This window comes from Hesperophylax consimilis, chromosome 19 (assembly GCF_061612785.1).
Source record: "Hesperophylax consimilis isolate HC1 chromosome 19, BYU_Hcon_1.0, whole genome shotgun sequence".
Lineage (NCBI taxonomy): Eukaryota > Metazoa > Arthropoda > Insecta > Trichoptera > Limnephilidae > Hesperophylax > Hesperophylax consimilis.
The window spans coordinates 33,294,350-33,322,035 of NC_142854.1; the positions used below are offsets into that span (position 1 = coordinate 33,294,350).

General features: G+C 36.7%; 1 protein-coding gene across 1 annotated transcript; it reads right to left on the minus strand.

Annotated features, from left to right (window-relative positions):
• Nucleotides 1-209: 209 nt before the first annotated feature.
• Nucleotides 210-27,180, minus strand: LOC149415178 (uncharacterized). Its single transcript, XM_089643033.1, has 6 exons — nt 27,086-27,180; nt 26,039-26,220; nt 23,800-23,952; nt 23,651-23,719; nt 350-550; nt 210-217 (listed from the first exon to the last, which is right to left on the minus strand). Exons 2-6 carry the CDS (start codon nt 26,172-26,174, stop codon nt 210-212), a joined length of 567 nt encoding a protein of 188 aa, XP_089499159.1. The 5' UTR covers nt 26,175-26,220; nt 27,086-27,180.
• Between the last annotated feature and the right edge of the window lie 506 nt (nt 27,181-27,686).

Here is a 27,686-nt window from a genome sequence, read left to right on the forward strand (position 1 = left end):
AATTTTAAACTTTTCTTAGCACGAAAAACATAGGACTGGGTTTTTCCAACGTACGATAATTTTTTCATTTAACCGCATCGAGCCAAATACCTTTTTTTGGAATAGAGAACGTGAGATGATTCATTTTGGTGATAAAATATGGTGAGGAACAGCTTAGGGAAATTAGAAACTGTTAGCGGGAATCATAAGTTAAATGTTTTCTTAGTTCGTCAGTTTCCTGTTAAATAAAGCAAAAATATAAAGGGAAATCAAGAGTACCGATGGACGACAGGAGGGGAAATAGAAAACAAGCAGCTGTCCTAACTGCGTCCATCTGAAACATCTTTGTTATATACGCATCGCAACTTACTGGTTGGCTGAATACTCTCGACATACTGCAAACATTCCTTCTTCACATCTTGAAGGTCGATTTGTATATCCGTATACTCCATTTCACTTGAGCCTTCTTCCTGCGACCATGGTTCACTCTTTATGGAAACACTCTCTGTGTTGGGAAGATCCATGGCACTGCTGTGATAGCGTCTTGGTTTGTGATCGTAATTGTTCTCAGCTGAAAATAAACAAGATCTGTAAGAAAGCTCTCTAAACAAACATATACAACCGGACCGATAATTATATTCCGAAAGCTTTTTAGCAGTTTTTATAACTGCCTTAATTATTCAATATTTATAAATTTACTTTTCTTAATATTTCATTTAATTTAACGTAATTCAAATACATTTTGGTTCATTTTATTTACACAATTTTGTAACACCAAATTGTAAAACGGGGGCTTTCGCACCGGTAAAGCACCCAGTGAGGCTCAAATTCCCAAATGTAATTATATAAAAATATACTTATAATGTATCAATTAATAGATAAATAAAAATAAACATGATCTTCGGATTACTATAAAACTCTAGTCGACTCAAAACATAAAACGGATATCGTAAAAGCATCTTTTTGTAAAAAAAATCTAAGAATATATTAACTACAAACCATTAATTAGGTCTAATGAAACCATAAATTAAGAGATTAATAAATTAAATAAGAGATAGAAGACTCATTTCCGAATTGAATTTCATATAACAAACATTCGTTCATGAATAAATGAAACGAGGTTACATTGTTTGAACCATTATATATTTTGATAAACGCCGCCGAAGAAACTTCACTAGAAATGTAGAAGCTCTGCAATAATAAAAACTTTGCTTTAAATGTGTTTTTTATTAAATTAATCTTATAAGTGACGTAAATTTAACACCATTATTGTCTTTTTAGTACGAAATTACTATAAGATGGGGTAGTAATAATTACTTGGGTTAATAAAACACGGGTGACGGAGATGCCAAATATTCAATGACTGACGTTCATTTTTGACATCAGTGTTGCCAACTGAGCTTGACCTAATGTTGCCGTTTTTCAAACATTATGTAGCCTAATTTAGCCAAATTTCAGTTGCAGTAATTCTAATGAACTCGTATAAATTCTACCCACATATTCCCCACAAATATTCTACGTGAGCTTGATTCCCCCATTCAAAATGAGTGCTCCCCACGGAATATTTGAAATCCAAAAGGTAAGTTCGAGAGGTTTTTGTAATGTTTTGTTTTTTTTTTTAATTATTATTTGTGATTTGGTTGATTTAAATAACTTATCTCTGAAGTAGCCTAATAGGCGACCAGTCGCCTTTTAGATTTTTTCGTCGCCGATTCTCGTTCTGAGTAGCCTAAATGGCGATAAAACGCCTTCGTTGGCAACACTGTTTGATATAGCCACAAGAGATGGACGAAATTCCTGTCTATGTAACTTGGAGCCGTACTTCTGCTGTCACTGGAACCGCCGATATGATTTCCATAGGGAATCGGATATTTTTTGAACTGGTTCGTTTTGGAATTTTTTTATTTTATCGAACGGGAAAAAATAAATGAAAAATTGTTTTAAAAAGCAACAAAATGTTTAAATTTTACAGGAAACAATAACTTGTTTTCAGAATTCTGTTTTATTTTCAACTAACCTCTTGACTATATGCATGGACCTAATAATGGATTTTTAGTTTCATGACAATATACTGGCGTGGTGTAAAACAGGTGCGTTGATTAGCGGCTGATTTATTTGAGAAGTCGAAATGTCAAAATGACAACTCCGCGACCGAGTACTGATTACGACCAGCGATGGGCACAATCGATAAATTATCGATACTTTTGAGGTGATTTCTCACGAACGCCGCTATATAGATTAGCCAAATATTAAATATTATTATTTTCTCGATATTTTTGACCATCGAAATATTATGTCGATTCATTATCATAGACGAATCGATTCTTGAACAATAGATTCTTAGAGAACAAATCTGTCAAATATTATTCAAAATCAGTAATCACAGTCGGAGACAATCGTTTTGAATCTTTATAGAGCAAGAAGTCGGGACAATCGTTCTGAATAGTCAAAATTCACCGAAAACGGAAATCGAGACAGTCGTTTTTAAATGTCAAAATTCATTTGAGGTTATATTTCAAGGTTCGTCAAAAATACCTAGGATTGCTTGATAATAGAGATATTGACAAAATGACAAGAAAATGCAAAGCGAACGTTATGAATGAACGTTATGAACGCTTTGTCGAAAGTGGTTTGCGAGATTATAAAGGTGTTCGGATCATACAAAAATTCATTACGATAAACCAATTGTTTTTCAAAAGTAATGCACCTTGATATTTCCAAAAATTATTGAGAACACATTGCAAAGATATTCTCTAATACTGTTTATACCAAGTCGGAATCACCTACTAATGATTCAATGCCGAAGATTACTGAACACAACCAAAGCTTAGGTCATAGATATTAGCTGTTAATTTACGATATTATCTAGCAACCAAAGAAGCTATGTGAACAGTTTATTCATATTTTAGGTTGGGTTCGACGCTCGTAAATTTAGTGTGTAAAAAATGTCATTCTGACTTTGACATTTACCGTACCGTGCTAAAACCCCTTCGCCCTGCCGTCCTGTAACACACCGTCACACTATGAGTTTTGCGAATCATTATGCATTTTTTTCTAAAAATACTGTTGTGGATAATTTTTAGTATGCTTGCATTATTTTATTTTTGAAAATATTATAAAAGCATAAAAACTGAAATATTAAAAAAGAATTGGATAATAAAATATAATTCATTACATTACAGACATATACAGACCTATTTCATTATTACATGCTTTGGAAAAAATTCTTGAAAAATATATAGCAATATACCTAGATGGATATTTAAATAAATTTGGTATCATTGACGAATGTCAGTACGGGTTCCAGAAAAAAAAGCTGTGACGCACTACTTAATAATTTTTCTAATTTCATAAACACCCAGCTCAACTCTCAAAAACATGTACTTGTACTCTTTATTGATTTCTCTAAAGCCTTCTTTATGCCATGCCCCACCGTAGTCTTTTCAAAAGTCTGATGCCCCACCGGCATCTTTTTTTATGAAACAGCAGGTAAATTTTAATATTATAATGTAATATGTTTGTAAACATATGAACCCCTAATTTAATTGAATAAAACCTTTTCTAATACATATATTACAACTGATATTAAATTCAGTTACGCTTGCTACAAAGAAATTTTATGTCCGGATATAACGGTTTTAGGTCCCCTCTATTAGTTATTTCTAATCGATTTAGTTTTTTAATGAGTAAATCGCTTATGGCGCTAAAACCATATTCCACCAAATAAGTTGAGGGAAAGGTTAATAATAATTTTAATGAGTAAGTCGCTTATGGCGCTAAAACCACATTCCACCAAATAAGTTGAGGGAAAGGTTAATATAATTTTCTGGCATGCAAAGTAATGTTAGGATATTTTGTGTTAGTTTCTTTGCAAATTCTTAGTGTAAGTTTCTTCTTTAAGCCTTAATTTCACATTCGCACTCACACTGAGCAAAAAACCGTTATCATGTTATTACTGTAATTCTTCATGTTCACGCAAGCCAAATTTAATGGCATACCTGGTCACTCATTGACTCATTGAGGACTCAGGATAAACTGTTCTCATTTTCTTCTGTCATTATTCATTTTCACAGAAGTCACAGTTATTGCAACACGTTCTCACTCATTCTAAGGAAACTTTGTTCTTATTTTCTTACTGTGAGTATTCATGGTCAAACATAATAAGACACATTCACACTTATACTAAGGAAAATCTGTCTCTTTTCTCGTGTTCTATCTGTAACTATTATGTTCACAGAAGTCAAGCTTAAGGCAAAACCATTATCATGTTCTTACTGGAACTATTAATGTTCACAAAAGACAACCTTAGTGACTCACATTCGTATTCACCCTTCATCTCAGGATAAACCCTTTTCATGTTCTTACTGCGATAATTCATGTTCACAGAAGTCACGTTTAATTAGAAACAATAGTTATTTTGTATTTCTTTGGCATTCACTATGTAACAATTTCTAGACATTTTTTTGTTTTTAACGAGTTTTGACGAGGTATGACTACCAGAAATTTCAAAACCAGAACTAGGGAACACGAACTATGCTTAAAAAATAATAATTTCTCCGAGTTCGCTAATCATTTGATAGAGACAGGCCATAGGTTCAACCGGGATAAAAATAAGTTTAAACATTCTAACATTAATAAATATTTTAATTTGTGCGCATTAGAAACATTAGAAATCAACAAAAAAATTAATTCAACCATTAATATAGTAAATAAAATAATAGCACCTTGCAAATCACCTCTATTGACAATGTTCCACGTTATTTTGAATCCTCCCTCCGTTTCCCTCTCAACCCCTTCCCCCTCCCTCAAATCTCCTCCCACCAAAGAACCAAACTAAATAAAACCCCATATTTCTGCACTTAAAAATTTAGTTTTAAAATATCTAGTTAATGACACGGACGTGTCAAAACCGCTCGCTAATTTAATAAAATTTATACGTAACAAATGTACATTGTGAATAATAAAACTCGTTGAAAACAAAAAATGTCTAGAAACAATAGCACTCATGCTAAAAAAAAAAAATTCTTACTGTAATTATTCATGTTTATGGAAGTCAAATTTGACGATCCACATTATCACTCATATTTAGGATAAACCATTCTCATTTTATTAGTGTAACTATCCATGTTCACAAAAGTCAAGCTTAAAAAGACAAATTCTCACTCATACTAAGCAAAATCCATTCTCAAGTTCTTACTGTGATCATTTGTGTTCACTTACTTCCAGCTTAATGTTACAAATTCGCACTCATGCTTAGGAAAAATCATCTATCATCATGTTCTAATCGTATTATATATTTTATTTTGGGAAAATTAACAGTTACTTGGTTGGTTTATACATGTGCAATTTACTTTACTGAGAAAACAATTAGAGATTTCCTCACTATACTTATACATAATGTAGGTATAAAACAATTAAGCAATACAACAACTACAGCTACATCCTGCATAGTTTCTGTGATTTTAGATAATTATTGAAATTGTAACGGGTTTCATTTTATTTTAAGTATAATTTGGCGTATATTTCAATTTTGTACATCTCAGGCATTTTTGTATGACCGATGAGTATTCCCTTTTATATGTGGAATGCCTACGTGTCTCATCTCTGAAGCGTGGTGCCCCACCACTGAGGCGCTATGCCCCACCGGTGGGGCGTACGCCCCACCGTGGGAAACACTGCTCTAAAGCCTTTGATAAACTATGCCATAAACAAATAATAAAATTTTTACAAATTATAGGAATCCGTGGTAAACTGCTAACTTTTTTTATTAACTACTTATCAAATAGAATAATGAGGGTAAAACTATTAAATGAGATGAGTTAATCTAAATTTTTAAGGTCTGGTGTCCCACAGGGGTCAATTTCGAGTCCAAAATTGTATATTATATATGTCATAGCTATGTCGAAACTATTTAGAAAAGCGCGCAGATTCATTTTCGCAGATGACACCGCACTTGTAGATAGTAAAAATCACTAATGAAAATCTTCAAATAGCGATTCAAGAAATACAAACCGACTTCGATGAACTGCTAAAATGGGCACACGATGTAGGATTGGTTATAAATGTAAAGAAAACAAAATGCATGTATATCAGATCACCTACATAGTTTGAAAATGTGGAATATTTCCAAACTAACCGCACATAACTTTGAATGCATCCATAGAAAAATAATATCTAACTGCCAATGTGAGAAAATTGATTTTGTCAACGAGTATACTTATCTGAGATTAAAAGTAGATGACACATTTAAATGGGATAAGCAAGTTACTAAAATATGTAACCAGCTAAGAGCTCTAGCAAACAGTTTTTATAAATTAAAATTTGTCTTGACTCATAGCACACTCAAACTAGTATATTTCTCATTAGTAGAATCTATTCTTAGATATTGAATTAGAAGCTGGGGACATACAAGCATGACATATATTAAGTATGTACAAAATTTGCAAACCTCTATCATTAAAAAAATTGTATCACCTAATATGTATAGACAAAGACACTATGTGCAACTTTTATATTGTGCTGAGGGCCTGCTCCCAATAAAAGGTTTATTTTGGTTCCTTACCATTAAAGATAACTGGGGCGATAGTACTTATAAAAAACCACTGGTACATAGGTCACAGCACACGTCTTACGGAAAAAAGGGCTGAAAATACCCAAAATAACAAATAAGTATGGAAGCCAAACGCTGGAGTACTATGTACCAGTAATTTTTAATAAGCTCAAAAATAAATTTGTATTTTTCAGAAAATAAGAGTTAAAGCATGAAAATTGTAAAGATGTGGCTTATAAATGAAAAATCTGTATATCTATAAAAAAAATAGAGCAAACAAAGAAGAAAAGGAAAGACATTATTTGAAAGTTTTAATTCTAATATAAATGAATGTATTTTTTTTTTTTTCCTTTCACTAACAAGCTTTTTTTTCCAGAAAAAAATTTAAAATGACATTTTTCACTTAGTTAACTAGAATTTTAATTCTATTGCATTGTGCTACAGTACGATGTTATGCACTTTCAATGTGTGTTATCGTATATGTATTACTTTTGAATGTGTGTTATCTGTGTGCTATATTATCTTGTACTTTTGAATGTACGTTATCGTATTGTCATTCAAAGTGTTTGTGTACTTGGGACGCTTTAGTGAGTTCTATGATTGTATGAAAGAGTCTGTTATTTATTTTATATAACGGGAGATATTGAATTTAAGATATAAACATTGTATATTGAGATAGAACCTGCAGACAAGCAGCCATGTGGCAGCTTCGTGGGACTATCTACACATTGTCTAAAAAAAAATGTAATGATTTTCAGTCAATAAAGGCCACCTTTAAAAAAAAAAAGATAAATTTAAAGTTATAAGAAATACTAATTTAATATAATTCTCTCAACAAAACTCTAATAACCCCCCCCCCCCCTCACCTAATTAGCAATTTAAAAAACCTGGGACCCCGTACAGCAGCGAACAGGGGCACTTAACTTCAGTCTGGTCTTGAAGCACATTTGAAACCGTGTCGCCAATATTTCATTTGCGGACTCATCTGTCGACGCAACTCGAGGGAAACTATTCTCGCGTTCCGAGTGCAGTTAGAAAGTTTTAGTGGTAGACTAAAGGGTAAAGTAAAATCGAAACTTTCCAACCCCTTTGACATCTCGCTATCTACTATAAGGTCTGGTGTAACAGAAAGAGAGAGACCAGGCACATCACCAAGATGTTTGACAGGTTGTTAAACATCGCAAGCGACTGTTGACACGTAATTTTATCAAGGATCCAAAATGTTGCTTGCTAAAGTTCTTCGAGATAAAAATATGAAGCCACGTGTTCGCGGCTGAAAAGATAAATATTCAACTCTACGGACGTAAAATCGAATCTGATGTGAATTGACAGATTTTTCATAACATCACTCTATCTTTACTTAATTTATTTTCATTTCAAATGGGCCGTTTTCTGAGTGATTTCAAAATATCCAAAAGATGGTGTTTACCTGTCACCTATTCTGTCGACCAAATCGAGGTCTTCCAATGAACTGTCATTTCTATTTGCAATTTGCAATTTTTTTTCCGACAACAAACCTAGTTTGCTCGATTTGTAAGTAAAATGCACAGAAATTACGGTCAGTGGACTATTTTCCAATTGAAGGAAGAATTGAAAGGACGTAATGCCAAAACTGTTAAAGGTTAGTAAATACACCACTATTGCTTATTTATATTGCCAATATAATTTCTTTTCTAATTTATCAATAGTTATTATCATAATGCGTTTTATTTAAGACTCGAAGACTATGATAAACTTCATAATTTCAATCCGTTGCAGACAAAGATGTCTTGGAAATGAAGCCGGAAGATTTTCAAGACATCAACATGGCCTCCAATACTAAGAACTACATAAATTCATTGTTTCAGTTTGAAGAACACCGTTAAGTATGTATTCTGAACAATTTGTGTTCGAAGTGCACATGAAAATGGCACAACCTATATTTTAGGAAAGTGTGCTTCGGAAATATCTTTCTTATGCTGTCTATATACACTATAATTGTAACACTATATTGGAATGCCAATGTGAGTGTGCAGCCGACAATGCACATTGCAATAAAACTATAAAAGCGGAATATCTGCAACTAAAAAAAACAGCAGTTGTCTCAACAACAGCTCCTTGATTTCCCTACTACTTCCATTTTTTTTTATTAACTCCACACAGGAGGTCCTGAAGAAAATAATTTCCCTCAGGGCCTATGTCAACTTTGGGGATGCTGTGTGGGGGGTCTTTTTCTGGAGAGGATGGAGTGAACATGGGTCTTTAAGAGTCCCATGTTGTAGGAGGGAGGAAACACAGAGGCCGGCAATTCGTTCGACAGCCGAGCTGTTGAACTTAAGAACGAATCGTACAAGCGACCCGTTCTCATGTGACAAATGTCAACCGTGTACAAATGTTGGTCGCGCGTTTGGCGTGTATTCCGACTACGCACCGGTGCCGAAGGGATCAATGACGCTAGTTCCTCAGAGCAAATAATACTGTAATACCGATAGAACAAGGACAGCATACCTACCTGACGCCTGTGCTCTAAAGATTGCAGTCCGTTTGTTAAGATTGGGGAATCTATCAAACGGACAGCCCGTTTTTGCACAGAGTCAAGGGTTTTTTTCAGGTATTTTGGGGCTCCGGACCAGAGATGGCTGCCAAATTCGACAGAAGGGCGCACTTGCGATTTGTACAGGGTCAGCAGTTGTGTACTATTGAAGTATCTGCGGGCCCTGTACAGTACGCCCAGCTTCTGAGAGGCCAACTTTACTCTGGCTTCGATGGAGCCCCCGTACCTGAGTTGGTCACTTATAGTAACACCAAAAACAAAAACATTAAATTCGACGATATTATTTTTACCCCAGGAGGAAATACCAACGTAAGAAAATGTCATCAACCTAAATTATTTTGGCGTTCATCCCATATAACGAAAGCTGTTCATATTACGTAAACAAAAATTAGAAAGCTAAAATTAAAAAAATTCCAGATGCAGATAGTTTCCTTCTATGGAAATGATGTACAATAAAAAGATTTTATTTAAAAAAATGGTATGAAGCGTGGCCTGCGATCCCTAATAATTACCAATGGGTTTCTTCGGAATTTTGCAGCTTACGGTGAGACAAGAATTTAAACTTCACTGGGAACAAGCAAACAGTTTCTTTATAATTGCTACAGCAGATTAATCCACAACTGAAATTTTAACACATCATTCGTAAGACAAAACAGCTTTTAACTTAAGATTGAATGTTTGTGCGACTCCTCAGCTTTGATTAAAACTACACCCAACACATGAAATGGTTTCCTCCGATTTGTGAAGCACACAGTCTGCATCTTGAATTTTATATCTGCACTTCAAACACGAAAATTGTTTCCTTCAAAATGCTTCCGCAGATATATTCACAGCTAGAAATTGATCTTTATATTCGGAACACAAAACTGGTTTTAATTTATGAGTGAATCCATGTGCAAGTTTTTTACTTGAATTAAAACTACATCCAGAACACGAATAATGGATTCCTCCGATTTTTGCAGCACATGACTATGTGCAACTTGAATTTTGTAACTGCACTTCAAAGACGAGAATAGTTTCCTTCGTAAATGCGTCTGTTATTTTTTTTCTGTAAGAGTCCCTAGTGTGATTAGCATTACATACACACTTTCATATTAGACATTTAATTCCTTATTAGTAAAATGATAAGAAATTAAATTAAGATGGGATGTTAAAGACTGAAGCCCGGGTTTGTCTTTGGAAATCTCCTCTCCGTAAATTACGCGTGGCTAGAATTCTCGCAGTCCCATTTCTTGGTAGGTACTCTGTGACATATCAGTTCGTTACAAATTTTATCTCTGAGAGTCCCTAGTTTGATGTGCATTACATACCTACTTTCTTATTACACAATTAATTCCTTATTAGTAAAATGATAACAAATTAAATTAAAATGGGATGTTCGAACGCCTATAAAATTGCGTGTCTAAATTGCTTAATAGTATCGAAGGTGCATATGTAAGTACCGGCCAGCTTTTATTCCTTTATAATAATTAAAATAACTTTGTTTGAATACCACTTTATTGTATATATTTATAACCAACCGGTTTCAGTTCAACCCGAACCTTCATCAGGGTTAGTAAAAACATATTAAATTAATTACAGAGGTGTATGGGTACTTATAGTTAAGCTGGAAGAGGGAGAGAGAACATCAACTTTGGTGGGGGTGGAAGACTTAGGTAGGAGAGAGGGGGTAAACATAGGTGCAGGAAATGGAAATATATTTAAAATGGGGCTGTTAGTTAAATCTAATTGTTTATTTAATAAATTGATTTTATTGACTTTAAGGGATTTTTTTATCTCGAGTGCTTCTAAATTGTTGAGGCGTAGACCTATCCCGTTTCTATGTAATACTTCTATACCTGAAGGCTTATCAAATGAGTGATCTTTATCTATTAAATGTGTTGCAAATTCCGAAAAACCTATGTTGCTTAAGCATCTCAAGTGCTCAACTACCCGCGTTTGAACATTTCTTGCAGTTTTACCAATGTTAAATCCTTTGCAATCATTACTTTTAAGTTTATAGATACCAGAATGGCTTAAATTGTTTTCTTTATCTTTTGAGTTAATTTAAAGTTTACCTAGGTTATTATTGGTATATAAAGCGGCTTTAATTTCTGTTGGAAATTTTAAAACACATGAGGACGAGATATTATTAATGTATAAAATTCTACGCCAACCGTGGTTTTTATTCACTGCGATGTTGGGGATACTATTGTACAGGAATTTATTACAAAATATGAGTCGTTGTTTTTTTGCAAGGATGTTATCAATTAAAGTATGGGTATATCCATTATTTATGGCGATAGATTTGATTATAGAGAGTTCAATATTGAAGTTAACTTTAGATAGCGGAATAGTGACAAGTCTGTGGACCATAGAATGGAAGGCAGAATGTTTATGGGAAATGGGATGGTTTGAAGTACTATGAATGACTGTATCGGTAAAAGTAGGTTTTCTATAAATATTAAAATTGAATTTACTATTAATAATGGAAAGGGATAGGTCTAGAAAATTTAAACTGTAATTAGTACCTATTTCTACTGTAAACTGAATATTTTTATGGAACGAATTAAGGAGGGACAAGTAGGAATTAAGTTGACGTTCTGTACCTTTCCATATGCAAAAAATGTCATCAACATAACGTTTCCACATAAAAACATTATTTAAAAGAGGTGAGTTAGAACTAAAAATATTTTTTTCCAAGTTATCCATGAAGATATCAGCAAATAGAGGACTCGTAGGAAGACCCATGGGTAGTCCGTATTTTTGTTGGACTATAGCATCATTAAATTTAAAGTAGTTTTGGTAAAGACAGATGTTAAACATTCGGGCAAGATCGTCAAAAAGATCATTTGGTAGGTTTGAATTTGTTAATAAATTAGACAGTATAGATCTACATTCGGGTACAGGTACATTTGGGAATAAATTTACAACATCGAAAGAAACTAATTTACAGTTATTGGGTAGAGTCAAATCTTTTAAATTATTGACCAATTCATAAGAATTCTTAATTGTATACACAGGGGAAAATACATTTGAATTAATATTTCTATTTTTGAGACCGATAATTCGTGGTGGAATTCCATTATAATATATTATAATAAAACAACTAAAAAACTTTATTCCACTTAATTTTATTTTGACCGTAACCGGTTTCAGCTCGTCAAAGCCATCTTCAGACTGGTACACAAAATTCTTAGTCTACGGTTTATATACACAACATATGGGGGAGGGGGGAGAGGGGTAGTTTATAGGGTTTTAATAAATGTTATTTGTTACTAAGTCGTTGAAGATTGTCGAATTTCTAAATATTTGGTAATTCCCGTAAGCTAATTACCTTGGGTTTGTAGCTCATTTCAATATTTATTAGGGAAAAAACCTCACAGGTAATATGCATTATTAATGACCTAATTTTATTGTCAAATCATTATTTATGATGGGATTATATTTGCTTTTAGAAAAGATACATGTTTACATTTGAGAAATTATTATAAGAATTAAGAAAGTATGGACTTAGCAACTGATACTAATAGCTTATTAATTACAAAGTTACTTATTGAAGGGGTACATGTTTACATTGAAGTAGGGAATATGTAGTTAGGTTAGACCATCCCTATTTTCATCCCTAGTTTCGAAATTGTCATTACTGATGAAGTTGTGCACTTTAGAGCTGTATTCCGAACGGTTCATTATTACTATTGTATTGCCTTTGTCGGCTTTTGTTAAAACTAAATTTTCATTGGTTAACTTTTTACGAATATTGTTTGCTTGTTGATTTTCTGGATAAAACTTTGGAATATATTTAGGGATTAAATCTTGAAGAATTTCAGCACTCTTATATTGGTATGTAGTTGGAAAGAATTGTAAGGCTGTCTGCATGTCCACTGCTACATTTTCAATCGCACTGTTAACATTATTTTTAGTATAGTTGTACGAGACAATAAACCGTCCGTACAATAACTGTAGATACGAAGGTAGCTGGGTACACTTGTCAGCGTTTTCAGTCTTGGTAGATGTTGTAGAGGATGGTAGTGGAGCTTAAAGCCACGATCAGAGAGGAATTTATTTCCAGATCTGAGCTGACGAAAAGAATTTATTACTGGCAAAACTGAATTTACTACTGAATAAAAACACTTGAAAATATTTCTTGAGACTTTTGGAGACTTGGAGATGGTTTTTCAGGAGAGAGGATTCCTTCTCAGAAGTAGTTGTTGAACTAACTTTGTATGGAATTTGGTTCTCTATTTATAGAAGGTTTTCAAATCGAGCCCTCTCGGAGGCGTTCTATCCTCTTTCGTGAGGAGTAAAGTGGTTAGGTATTTTTCCTCTCTGCAATTATCTTGTTGAGAGGAAAGTTATATTTTAATATGATACCTTTAACCAAGTCAGTTCAATCCACCAAAACCATCTCCCGCAGTCCCGTTTATTTATTTTATAAATAATTTTACAAGTTTTCATATTGGGTTTGAAGTTAAATATCTTTGGTTTGAACATTTCCCAAAGGGTTACAAATATAGTTAGATATAATTATTCATGTTATTGTATTAGTATATAATCATTTCTTGATGTTGATATTTATTTCGTAGTTATATCTTGCATCTTTTTCCCGTAAATCCAGTCTGATGATATCACAATTAATCACATTTGAATCAGTTATCAGTGTTTGATAAGGAAGTCAAGGTGATATGCTGGGCTGTGATTGGTTGGAGACGGCGGCCATCATGGAATTCCATCCGGGGAGTAGTGGAGGGGGTCCTACGTAAATACTGAGTAGCTTTCCTAGCCGTGGTCACTTCGTGGGTTGGTGTGTCCGAGGGAGGTGCTGGATGATTATTTTCAGATGTATTTCAGGTTCTGTTATTATATTGCTATGTAATTATCTTGATTAATCACATATAATACATCATTTGATTGAGTTATTTTGATGTAAAGATTTCCAATTGTGTCGGCGACACGGTATCAAGCGGTTTAGGGGTTTGAGTGTTTTTGCGTAAATATGAATTCTCGAAATAGAGATAGGAGATAGATCGTTTTTGTGGTTTGTGACACAACCACACAAGCGTTTTTGTCTGGCTTGTGCACTCAGCCAGGCCCCGCTACTTTTGCCGGCCGGAGGAATCCCGCCGGCCCACTGAACAGGCGCCCGCGCCCACCCAACTGCCTTTATCAAGGCAATCTTTCACGCAAAACACTCATCTTACGAAGATCCACGCTGGCCCCCACAAACCGCCCGCAAGCACCTGAGACGTGCTCCCTTTTTAAGAGGAGTCACCGCTCGACACAGATGACCATGTTCCCGACCCGGATGCTCCCCATTGACCACGAGGACTCCCCGGTCGTGGTACCGCCCGGCGCTCGCCAAATTGCGCATCGCACTAAGACCGGGACCGTGCGCTATACGGTCCCCGCACCACAGCCCCGCCCCGAGGACCCAAGGACCCGGAGACCATCCACCACCACGACTGCCACCACGCCCGATGAAACGGAGATGACGGAGCCCGCAGCAGGCCCCTCTTGGGCAGCAGGACCCAGTCCTGCCCCCACGCGCCCCCCGATAGGCCCAGCGTCGGCCTACGTGGCGCCCCCGAGACCGCAGCAGCCGATGGAGACGGCTGCCCCCCAGGATGGAGGCTGGACGAGGCCGTCCAACCCCGTGAAGAGGCCCATGTCCCCACGGGGACCACAACCGCTCCAGTGTGGCAACCGATTTGATGAGTTGCCCGAGGTAAGCGAAGGCGCCGGCGCGCCGCGTATAAAGCGTGCCAATACTAATAATAATTTCTCTCCCGCAGGTACCGGCAGGAGAGACCGCGTTCCCCCGGTTGTGATGACCCTGGGGAACATGACACACGCGCAGATCACAGCTGCGGTGCAAGGACATCTGGGGGCTGGTAAGCTCTTCAATTTCAGGTATAACAGGGGCGGCACGGCCAACATCTTCGTGCGCACGATGGAGGACCATCGCGCCCTCATCAATGGACTGCGGGCGGAGGCTCGCGGCTTCCACACATTCACGGCCGAAGCAGAAAAGATGAAAAAGGCCGTCATCAAGGGCCTGCCGCTCGTAGAAGTGGAAGATATCAAGGCAGACCTGGAATCGCAGGGATTCCCAGCAGTGAAGGTGGTCAAGATGACCGCCTCAATAGAATATCCCATATACCTAGCGCACTTCAATAAGGAAGTCAACATGGGACAGCTGCGCGCGGCCGTCAAATACCTGTGCCACTGCCGAATTCGACTCCAGAAGCACAGGAGCAACCACCTTCAGCACGGCACTCAGTGCTACAGATGTCAAGACTTCGGGCATGGGTCCCGAAACTGCTCGCACACAGCAAGGTGCGTAAAATGCTTACTGGAGCATGCTTCGGCAGAATGCCCCAAGAAGACGAGAGATGAGCCCACCGCATGCTGCAACTGCTCAGGCCCGCATCCCGCCAATTACCGAGGCTGCCCCAAGCGGGTAGCGTACGTCGCCTCAATACAGCAGCGACCTGCCAGAAGGGCCCAACGCCCGCCGGCAGAACAGAACCCGAGCAGGCCACCTCCTCAGCCAAGGACGGATGGACGCACATGGGCCAACGTAGCCGGAGGCACCGCCCCCGCCCAAGAGCAGCGCGATACCGCGCCGCCCCCACAGCCACGCCCACAGCAGGAGCCCGTGCGCGCGTCCACCTCTTCAGAAGACAACCTGGACCTGATGGCCCTGCTCCAAGGCCTCCCGAGGATGCGATCACAGCTCGCCCGCTGCGCAACAAGAGCAGACAAGCTCGTCATCCTGATTGAGCTCCTAGACACCCTCGATGCCTAATACCGAGACGGTGAAAGTCCTCGTATGGAACGCATTTAGCGTGCGCAACAAGACAGACGAACTGCTCGCTTTGGCAAACGAACTACACACCGACATTATTCTCCTATCAGAATCTCATTTGAATCCAAGCGTACCGCTGAGAGTGCAAGGTTTCGAGATTTATCGTGACGATCGACAAGGAAGATCAGGCGGAGGAACCGCAATATTCGTTCGACAATCTATGACGTCCACAAGAATACCTACTCCGAAGTTGAAGCACGCTGAAGCCACGATTATCGAAGTCACCATAGAGGGTAGAGCGCATACCATCATCTCCGTATACTGCACCCATAGTAACCTAGTGAGAGAAGATCTCAATAAATTGCTCAATCTGGGACCAATTGTTGTGATGGGAGGCGATTTGAACGCCAAACACAACTACTGGAATAACTACAGAGGTAATGCGAACGGAAATACGCTCTTTACACACATGCAGACAAATACCTATTCGATAATGGCGCCCGACAGACCTACGTACTACTCGCGACTATCTAGATATCCGAGTACATTGGATATAGTACTCGAGAAAAATGTTAAGACAATATCTCCACTGCGCACATTAGACGAACTGTCTTCGGACCACCTTCCCGTGAGCTTCACTATAGGCGGCGCAACTTCAAGGACCCCCAGAAAACAGCGCAATTATAAGGATGCGGACTGGGGAGGATTTAAAAAGGAAGTCAACGAACGAATTCATCTCACTTCGGGAACTCTGCGCTCACCACAAGAAATCGACGCAGCTACAAGCACTCTCACAGAGATTCTTCAAACAGCACAAGATACACACATTCCTCTCAAAGAAGTACACTCATACACGATCAAGCTTCCCGAACACGTTTTATCGCTCATCAAGGACAAAAATCGCCTGCGACGCATGTACCACCGCACGCGAGACGAATACTTCAAGACAGCGTACAACTGCTTGCAGAGGGAAATCAAGACCGAAATCGCAGAACTCAAGCGCGAACTTTGGGACAAAAAAGTTGCGTCGCTCACGCCGAAGGATAATTCCCTATGGAAAATGGCGAGCGCGCTGAGACATAAAGATTACACAATTCCCCCGCTACAGAAATTGAACGGCCCCGGGACGGCGCTTTCGCTAAAAGAAAAAGCTGAAACACTCGCCGACGGGTTCGAGAGAGCTTACGCCGCTACAGACGGCCTTTCCGACCCGGCTACGGACCGGATCGTAGCTGACTCTCTACGAGATTTGAACGAAGCGGAGCAGACAAACGCTGAAGATATTCATTTCACAACGCCGAGCGAGATTGCGGTCACAATCAAGCGACTCAGAACGAACAAGGCGCCGGGAAGCGATCAAATACACAACATTCTACTCAAACATCTTCCTCAAAAAGCCATCATCTACACAACAAAATTGTTCAATGCCTGCCTCATGACCGGGCATTTCCCTCAGATTTGGAAATCGGCGACCGTGCTGCCTTTCGCAAAGCCGAATAAAGATAGAACGCAACCGACAAGTTACCGGCCGATTAGCCTATTATCTACGCTGAGCAAGGTATTTGAACAAATTATACTCAACAGGCTTGTACCACACCACGACGACAACAAGACTTTGCCAGACGAGCAGTTCGGCTTCAGAAAGAGGCACTCCACGACCCATCAACTCACCAGAGTAGCGGAATTTATCACAAGAAAATTTAACGAACATCGCTTCACCGCCGCTGCGCTCATCGACCTAGAGAAGGCATTCGACACCGTATGGATAGACGGGCTCGTGCATAAGCTGCACCGCACTAACACGCCCATATACCTAACGAGACTGATACAGGAATACCTAAAGAATAGATCGTTCAGAGTGTTCATAAGGAACGTGCTATCTTCAATGCGTGAGATTCCAAAAGGCGTGCCGCAAGGAAGTTTACTGGGACCATTTCTCTTCATTCTATTCACCTACGACATCCCCCGAGACGAGAGATGCAATCTGTCTATCTACGCAGATGACGTCAAACTATACGTTTCTTCGCTGAAAGCGAACATGGCCGCGATTTACCTACAGAGAGCGCTCGACGCGCTCGTAGAGTATTACAAGAAATGGCGCCTGAAACTGAACGAGGCGAAAACCGAAGCCATCATGTTCACGAGAAAACGTGTAAATAAAACACCTGACTTCAACATCGAAATGGGAGGACACAGCATTGAATGGAAGGATGAAGTAACATATCTCGGCCTGACCATGGACTCCCGCCTCAACTGGAAATCTCACCAAGCAAAAATGCACGCGCGCACGCGACAAGCGATCGGCATGATGAAGCCAATTTTCAATAGACGGAGTCCGCTACTTCCCAAAACCAAACTCCTCGTCTACTACTCGCTCATTCGTCCAGTACTCTCTTATGCGATTCCCGTATGGAGCAGCATCTCACACTCAGACCACAAGAATCTACAGACACTTCAAAATCTCTGCATTAAAATCACATACAACACGAGACTCAGAACAAACTTGAAGAGATTACACGAACGAGAACAAATTCCAACTCTATACGAATTCACACACAGACTGACTGAACGCTTTTACAAATCACTCACACTTAGTAAAAATCAACTAATACGAGACATAGGACAATACAATGCTCCGAGCGACCTGACATTCAGATACACACATAGACTACCTAAACACATCCTCATGGACCATGACCACATATGGCACATACCAGAACTAGACGCGGACGAATAGCGAGCAGTAGGTATTTCCTAAACTCCCGACCTTCCTCCCAAATATATAATGTTTATATATCTATTTATATAATATTTTATAATTTGTATGTATATGTATGTTTATTTTCTATCTTCCCATAAGTATATATTAACATAAAAACAGACACACACACACACATCTCAAAATGCAGGACATCATATACCGATGTTACTGAAGGCCGCATACGTTTCAAGTTGACGTTCGGCCGCTCCTTCCTGGGTAAGGTTTTCTGCGATTTTCCTTACTCCCAACGGCAAATGCGGAAGGATTCCAACAATAGGGCGCAGCCAAAATTTCCCCTTCCCATTCCCAACACAACACAAACAGACACGTATGTAATATATGGCCGCTGTAGGTCGCCGCTGGTGCTGATGCTGGATGATGATACATGCAATTTTAGTAGGGTTTTTAGGTAACAAATTTTTTCCCTACCGAGAAAATACAAGACCTCTAAGTCTATAAAAGCCAGGTAATATTTGAATAAACCCATATGAGGTAAAAATTGTGAGGCGCATATGACGCCGTTCTATTTGTATAAAGAACATTAACTTTAAATTCAGTAAATTTAAATGATTCACCACTTTATGGAATATAAGAATCTAGAAAATGAAAAAAAAAAAAAAAAAAAATATGAATTCTCTTGAAAAATTCTGGATGTCTGGATACGTATGATACAATAGTGAAGGTTGTGTTTTAAACCTTTTGAGAGTAATTTAATCTCTTTTGGGGTAAACTGTACAGAAGACAGATTTTGTACCCGATCATAAAATGTATATTGTGAAGCTGGTGGTTGGCTATCATTAGTTTTAGAATTACAGAGATTTTTTAGTTTTTTTTCCAGGATTAAACGTTTTTTGAATGATTCTATTGAAACATAATTCCTGATTTTATCTTCAAAGAGATCCCATTCAACAGGGTGGAGATTATGCACTAATTCATTATGTAAAATTTTGACTTTTAATTTAAAGTTATTTCTTTGTTTATATGCATTAATTAAATCTTCTTTAAACCACGCCATTTAAGCTTTATGAATTGAAGAGGACACTGGTAAATTATTTTCATAACTTGAAGTCAAATAATTGGGGAACACTTTCATTTCCACCAAAGTTGATGTTCTCTCTCCCTCTTCCAGCTTAACTATAAGTACCCATACACCTCTGTAATTAATTTAATATGTTTTTATTAACCCTGATGAAGGTTCGGGTTGAACTGAAACCGGTTGGTTATAAATATATACAATAAAGTGGTATTCGAACAAAGTTATTTTATTTTAATTATTATAATTATGTATACCCACAAAGTGTTGCTACAAGTGAAAAATTTTATTCCTTTCTCTGGGTTTTGCAACAATGCCTTAAAAGTGTGTCTGAAACACCAGGTCATGATACAAAACTCATGGGGCGCACTAAAAACTCTCGCTGGCTGCAGGTTCCCCACCCCTGAATTAATCATAAGCAATGTTTATATTCTATCATCATTGCATATAAGTGTAGGGATACAAAAGTCATTTTGTTTACCTTCACTTAATTTTGTTCCAATTAGCTAGAAATTATCGTCAAAATTCTCTAGATGGTTTAACAAGGACTTCATAAACCTAGTAATAGAACAGAAAAAAGCTCATAAAATTTTAATAGAAAGTAAATATCCTTTTCAGCAAGTAACGAAAAGATTGTCAAATATTTATTATGTTAAGAATGTTGAATTTTCAATAGCTACCCTGAAACCATGCGCCACAAAGAAAGAAATTGACAAATTGTTCGCAGACTTTTTTAAGGATGTGTGTGAAGCGGATATCCCTGACGAACACATTTCAAATTTAAAACTATCTCAGATTCACATTGAGATAGACATCACAGTGTGTATTAAACTACTGGAACCTAAATCTTGCCCAGAGCCATATAAAACTCCCCCCATATTGACGGCCGGCATAGTCCAGTGGTAACGCATTGGACTGCCATTCCGAAGGTCGCGGGTTCGAACCCGGCGTGCGCAAATAAATTTTATTTGATTAATTTGTGTTATTTCACAATTAATTAATTAAAATAATATATAGTATATTTGCGGCACGTTCCAGAGTGGAAGATACTACCAGTATCGCCCTGGTGTAAGACCACCATTCAGAATTGAAACGTTGCTCCAAATGGCTTTAGCCGTGTTTAGTGACTAGATCTGAATAGCCAGGTAGTTCCCCACCTTCCTCTTTCCCTTCCCCACTTACCTTCAGCCTCACAACATCCCCCAATTGGGGATGCCATAGTCTCACTGGCTCCAGACGGGAGCAGTTGGGACTCTTGTGAGGTATTCACTATAAAAAAAAAAATAATAATAATAATATTCCTTAACTCTGCAGATATTGTCTCTAATACATTATATCTACTCTTTAATCAATCACTTTCAACATGTAGGTTCATGCATATATGGAAAACAGCTAACTTACTTCCATCTTCGTTGATAATAATAACAAAGAACGGCGTCTTCGTCAGAATTTTTTTAAGGATGGAAACGGTTTACATATAGTTCTCGTGAGCACTTAGGCCATAGGTCCATCTCCCATTTTATGCCAATCCTTGAAGAAACAACCCAGTCCCTTTAATAAAGTGCACCAGGGTTGTTATTGAGTATGTGGCTATGTCTCCCCAGGTATCTGAGCCTAGTTTCCACCAGGGCAGGACATTGGCACCATGGGCGAATTGGAGTATCTTCATCCTCTTCACATTTCCTGCATCTATTGGTGTTTTCCACTCCCAATATCTGCATGTGTCTCCTGAGATGGCAGTGTCCCGTTAGTAGTCCTACCAGTTCCCTCAGCGAGTTTCTGTCCAAATCGAGTAGTTTCTTGGTTCGTCTAGGTCTAGGGTCTGGTCCTTTTATGAGTACTTTGGGTGTCTCATTCCAAGTGACCTCTTCCATTCTTTGCAGTGCTGGGATTTGACCCATCTATCAATATGTTCATCATAATTTGATTCTGGAGACATATTTGACCGCAATACATTGGGGAGGCCCGACCACTATCCCAACAACGGTATAAGGAAACTGATTGTTTATCTCTTACGTCGTACACGTCAACACTCTTTATTTTAATAAAACGAAGCTACGTTTAATTATAATGAAAGACTGTAGACCCTCCAGTGTTCCTGCGTATAGCCCTCTTAGTACAAATACACATTAACATTCTACAACAAATATACAGTGCATTAAAAAATATTCATTTTCAACTAATTTTTCCTCACTATTGTCGGATCTAAGAAACAAAAGTAAAAAGTTTATAATTAAATTTATATGCACATTTTGAAAATGATAAGAAGATAGCTAGGAAAGTTTAACTCAATACCACCAGACTGTCCCCTCGTGAATATGCGTTGTAAACAGTGGCGGCTCGTTACTTTTAGGTCTAATAGAGTGCTAATATTACAAAAAATGGCATTATTGATGAAAATATATTTATTTATTTAAAATTTAATAATATGTGTATAGTGGGAAAGGTAAGGTTAATTTTTTAGTAACTACCTTTTGAATGCCAGTAGGTAGAAGTGTAGATGTGCACAGCAGGCCGTGAATTTTTAATCGAAATAAATCATTTTTAAATCTTATTTTTATAAATTAACAACATTACACCTTGAAAGGATATTTAAATGACTTACCAAATTTATTCAATATTCAAGAAAAAAAAAAAAAAAAAAAAAAAAAAAAAACGGGACATTATGTATGATACAGAGGCTCAAAGAAGAGCGAGTAAACTCGCTATTTTTCTATGGCTGGCATGCTGGGCACGGCCAAGAATGCGAGTAAACTCGCTCTTGGCACAGAAGCGGTTAAGTCAAAAATGAGTGCCAAACTTGACTCTAAAATCGTAACAAATAGAATTTTTTAATGGCCCATATTTTATAATTTGAAACATATATAAATAAATTAGCACATATCCATACTGAATATTTACGATGCCATAAATTAAAAAAAACATCTCAGTTTGGTTGGGTAATTTGGCTCAAATCCAAATTTAAGTTTTGAATGAAAAGGGCCGCACAACCGTTCTCCTTAAACAAGCTTAGGTAATTAGTGAAATCGTACACTTGAAATGGGCGGTGAGAGAAGCTCGTTTTTTATTCGAAACCAGTTTGCAACAGGCAGTTGCCTGTCAGTTTCAGTTAAATTTTCGCGTTTCCGCGTTATTTATAAGCTAAGAAAATGACAAAAAGGTAATTTTTTTAAGAATAAGAAATAAATTAGTCTATAATGGTAGGGTAACATCTTAATTTAAATAACTTTATAATAGTATAGTAGCATCTCATTTAAATTACTGCTCTAGTGAACACGAGGTTTTTTTTCCTGTATGTGTATGTAAATGCCTTGATAAACTTGATTTGAATGAACACGAGAAGTCACAATGGGAGCATGAATAACGTTTTTCTCCAGTATGGGTGCGTAAGTGACTAGCAAAATTTGATTTGTCTGAACAGGAGTAGTTACAATGGGAACATGAGTGAGGTTTTTCTCCAGTATGGGTGAATAAGTGTCTTTTTAAACTTGATTTGAGTAAACAGGAGTAGTTACAATAGGAACATGAATGCGGTTTATTTCCAGTATGGGCGTCTAAGTGCCTATTTAAATCAGATTTCCATGAACTAGAGAAATTACAATAAGAACACGAAAAAGGTTTTTCTCCAGTATGTGTGCGTAAATGCATTGGTAAATATGATTTTTTTGAACAGGAGTAGTTACAATGGTCACATGAAAAAGATTTTTCTCCAGTATGCGTACGCACGTGACTTTTGATATTACCTTTTTGAGAACACGAGTAATTGCAATACGAACATGAAAAGGGTTTTTCTCCAGTATGGGTAAGCATGTGAAGTTTCAAATTTCCCTTACGAGAACTTGAAAAGTTACAATCAGAACATGAAAAAGGTTTTTCTCCAGTATGGGTAAGAATGTGCTTATTTAAAGTTCCCTTATGAGAACATGAGTAACTGCAATATGAACATGAAAATGGTTTTTCTCCTGTGTGAGTGCGTACATGAATTGTTAACGCAGAATTGCATGAACAGGAGTAGTTACATTGGGAACATGAAAATTGTTTTTCTCCATGATGCGTCTTCAGGTCCGTTAGCATGTCTGAAAAAGATTGCGTATAAAGCTCAATAAGTATGTATGTAAATGAAAACTAATAAAATCATACAAAAAATCGGTTTTACCTGAAGCAGTCTCTGTAACACGTCCAGAGTGCTCTAAGCATTCCTTTTTAACATCTGTCAGCTCTATGTCTATTTCCATATAAGGGATCCCCCCTCCATCTTCTCGGGGTGCTGCTCCTGCCTTGGTGGCTACAGAATCCACATTAATACCACCTGAAATAACCAAACAAGAATAGATTAATGTGTAAAGATATTTTAAATTCGTCGTCGGTGCTATTTTTATGATTATGTGAATTCATGGTTGGAACATAATAAATACTTATAGTATTTTAGTGGGTACGAATTCCCATTGCATAATATATATAAGATCTTTAAACTTTAAGCCCCTGTGGGAAAAATTATTTTTGTTAAGAACTTAAAAGCAAAAAAGTTACATTTAAAGATACCACTGAAAAATCAACAAGGGAATTATAACTAACTAACCATTCCGCAGGAGTCAGCACAAAGGATTGACTGCCACATAACTATGTCTCAGCGAACTAATAATTTAAAACTACGTAATGATAATTATGCGTGACGGCGGTTTCGCCTGCTGTTGATATTATCAAACTGTGGTGAAACAAACTAAAGGAAATCTATTTATATTATGATTTCTATAAAGATTACTTACAAAATACTTGGAACTTATTGTTTTTATTTTTAAAATGTTCTACGTCCAGATTCTTCTACAAAAACTTCAGAACTTGGCACTCCTAAAATGTTTCATCTGTACAGGGAGTACTGAAACCAATGTCAAGCTAATAGAAATATCAAAAAACGGATTCTAACGAAATATTTTCTGTAGATTTTAATTTATCCGTCCATAAACCAAATAATGATAGTGAGACTAATCCCTCTCAAGCAGTTAAAATAGAAACGTGTGTAGATTTTAATGGAATCATCTTATCAACGCAAAGCAATGGATCTTTTAAAAAAGATATTTTATCTTAAAGAGTACAATAATATTGAATAAGTAAACAAGTTTACTGATTGGTGTAACGGCCAAAATGAGAATACTTATATGGCAGTCATGATCCTGCATTTTTCTTAAACGCAAGAAACGAGCCAGAGCCTTGTTTAAACCATTCATTCTCAGAATCCAGCCCGGGGAATGATATTATTCATGCAGATATTGAGAAGATGTGGCAGCCCTGCTGCAAACTCGTAGCTCTGAGGCAACCCTGCGGACTTGCAATTTTGTGAAGACGCGTCATCATCAAACTATACAGCCTAGAATCTTAGTGTAGAATAACTTATATTTCAAGTGCTTCAAAGTTCAAAGTAAAATACATAAATAATAACTCTAGCTTATTGAATAAACAAATAAATTTCAAATAGACAAATCTCCAGTAAACCGCTCTGTTCTTCCCAGAAATCACCCAATAACTCGTTCTCCTTTGGTCGCCACCCACTCCAACACCTAAATATGTATACGTATCTGTCAGTATTGTGTATATTAAGTTTTATCTTAATGTTCTCCTGATGAAAGAAGGGTTCTTCCGAAATCGTTTTTTTTTTTATATTTAAAGCAGTTTGTTAGCATTGTATAATCAAATTAAAGTGGTCTAAAACAATTTCATATGTTTATATCTATAATTAATGTTGTTTCGTTCAATTTAAAAGTTACCACTTAACCTGATTTTTGTTTTTGTCACGAAATATCTTTGTAATATTAAAATAATTATTAATACGCTTAACCTAAAGCCGAAAATACGAGAATTTATTGGATGGGTTATTTATTTAACCAATTTAATTGTTTCTCGAAAATAAAACATTTAACCACCCATATATTTTAATTTTCCGTTCACAATCCAAATTTCAATTGATATTGAAACTTTCAGTTTTATTTAATTCAATAAATTCGAAAACAAAATATTCACCGTTCAAAATTATTAAAATGAAAACATATTAAGCTGTTCAGAAGAAAATTTTATCTATGAAGATTTTCGTTTACTTCCAGAAATTTTAAACTTTTCAAAACACGAAAAACATATAACTGGATTTTTCCAATGAAAGATAATTTTGTCATTAAACTGCATTGAGCAACATACCTTTTTTGGAATAGAGAACGTGAGAGGATTCATTTAGGTGATAAAATATGGTGGGGAACAGCTTGGGGAAATTAGAAACGTCAGTTTCCTGTTAAATAAAGCAATAATATAAAGGAAAATCAAGAGTACCGATGGACGACAGGAGGGGAAATAGAAAACAAGCAGCTGTCCATCTGAAACATCTTTGTTATATACACAATGCGACTTACTTGTTTTAATAAAACGTTCCTTCTTCACATCTTGAAGGTCGATTTGTATATCCGTATACGCCATTTCACATTCGCCTTCTTCCTGCAACCATGGTTCACTCTTGATGGAAACACTCTCTGTGTTGGGAAGATCCATGGACTGCTGTGATAGCGTCTTGTTTTGTGATGGTAATTGTTCTCAGCTGAAAATAACGATCATTCTAGTCTAAAATCACTCTAGTCAAACATATGCAACCGGACCGATAATTATATTCAGAATGCTTTTTTTCAGTTTTTAACTGCCTTAGTAATTTTTTTTTTAAATTTACTTTTCTTAATATTTCATTTAAATTCGTTTAATTTAACGTAATTTAAATACGTTTTGGTCCATTTTATTTACATACACAATTTTGTAACATGTAAAACGGGGGCTTTAGCACGGGTAAAGCACCCAGTAGGCTCACATTCCCAAATGTAATTAAATAAAAATATACATAAAATGTGTCAATAATTAGATAAATAAAAATAATCTTCAGATTAATATAAAACTTTAGTCGACTCAAAACATAAAACGGATATAGTAGGAGCATCTTTTTGTAAAAAAAAAATTAATCTAATGAAACCATAAATTAAGATATTAATAAATTAATTAACAGATAGAAGACTCATTTCCGAATTGAATTTCATAATATACCTAAACATTCGTGCATGAATAAATGAAACGAGGTTACATTATATATTTTAATAAACGTCGCCGAAGAAACGTCACTAGAAAAGTACAAGCTCTGCAATGATAAAAAGTTTGCTTTAAATGTGTTGGTTGTTCAATTAATCTTATAAGTGACCTAAATCAAACACCATTAATGTCTTGTTAATAGGAAATTACTTGAGAAAGATGGGGTAATAATCATTACTAGCGACAAGAAAACCCGCGAGACGGAGAGCCAATTATTCAATGACTGACGTTCATTTTTGACATAGCCACAAGAGATGGATAAAATTCCTGTCTATGTAACATGGAACCGTACTTCTATTTGTTATCAGAATTCTTTTTTATTTTCCACTAACCTCTTGTCTTATAATGGATCTTTAGGTTCACGACTAAATTCTAGCGTGGTGTTAAATAGGCGTTGGCGTTGAATAGCGGCTAATTTATTTGAGATGTCGAAGTGTCAAAATGACAACTCCGCGACAAAGTACTGGTTACGACTAGCGATGTGCACAATCGATATCGATGATAATCGTAACATCGATACTTTTCTCTATATACTTGACCATAGAAATATGTCGATTCATTGTCATAGACTAATCTATTCTTGAACAATCGATTCTTGAAAATCAAATCTGTCAAAAATTATTCTAAATCACAGTATGAAACAATCGTTTTGAAACTTCATCGAGCAAGAAGTCGGGACAGTTTTTCAAAAGTATTGCATCTTTATGATTTTTCCGTAAATTAAGGAGATAAAAATATTCTCTAATATTTTTCATCTGTTTATACCAAGTCGGAATCACCTACAAATGATCCAATGCCGTACATTACTAAATACAACCAAAGCTTAGGTCATAGATATTAGCTGTTAATTTACGATATTATCTATCAAACAAAGAAGCTATGTGAACAGATTATTCATATTTTAGGTTGGGATTTACGACGCTCGTAAATTTA

Coding starts and splice junctions, on each gene's coding strand:
- LOC149415178 (XM_089643033.1), bottom strand. CDS start 26,174: ATGGATCTTCCCAACACAGAGAGTGTTTCCATCAAGAGTGAACCATGG. Junction 23,953..26,038: donor GGAACGTTTTATTAAAACAA/GTAAGTCGCATT, acceptor TGGTTATTTCAG/GTGGTATTAATGTGGATTCT. Junction 23,720..23,799: donor TGTTACAGAGACTGCTTCAG/GTAAAACCGATT, acceptor AATCTTTTTCAG/ACATGCTAACGGACCTGAAG.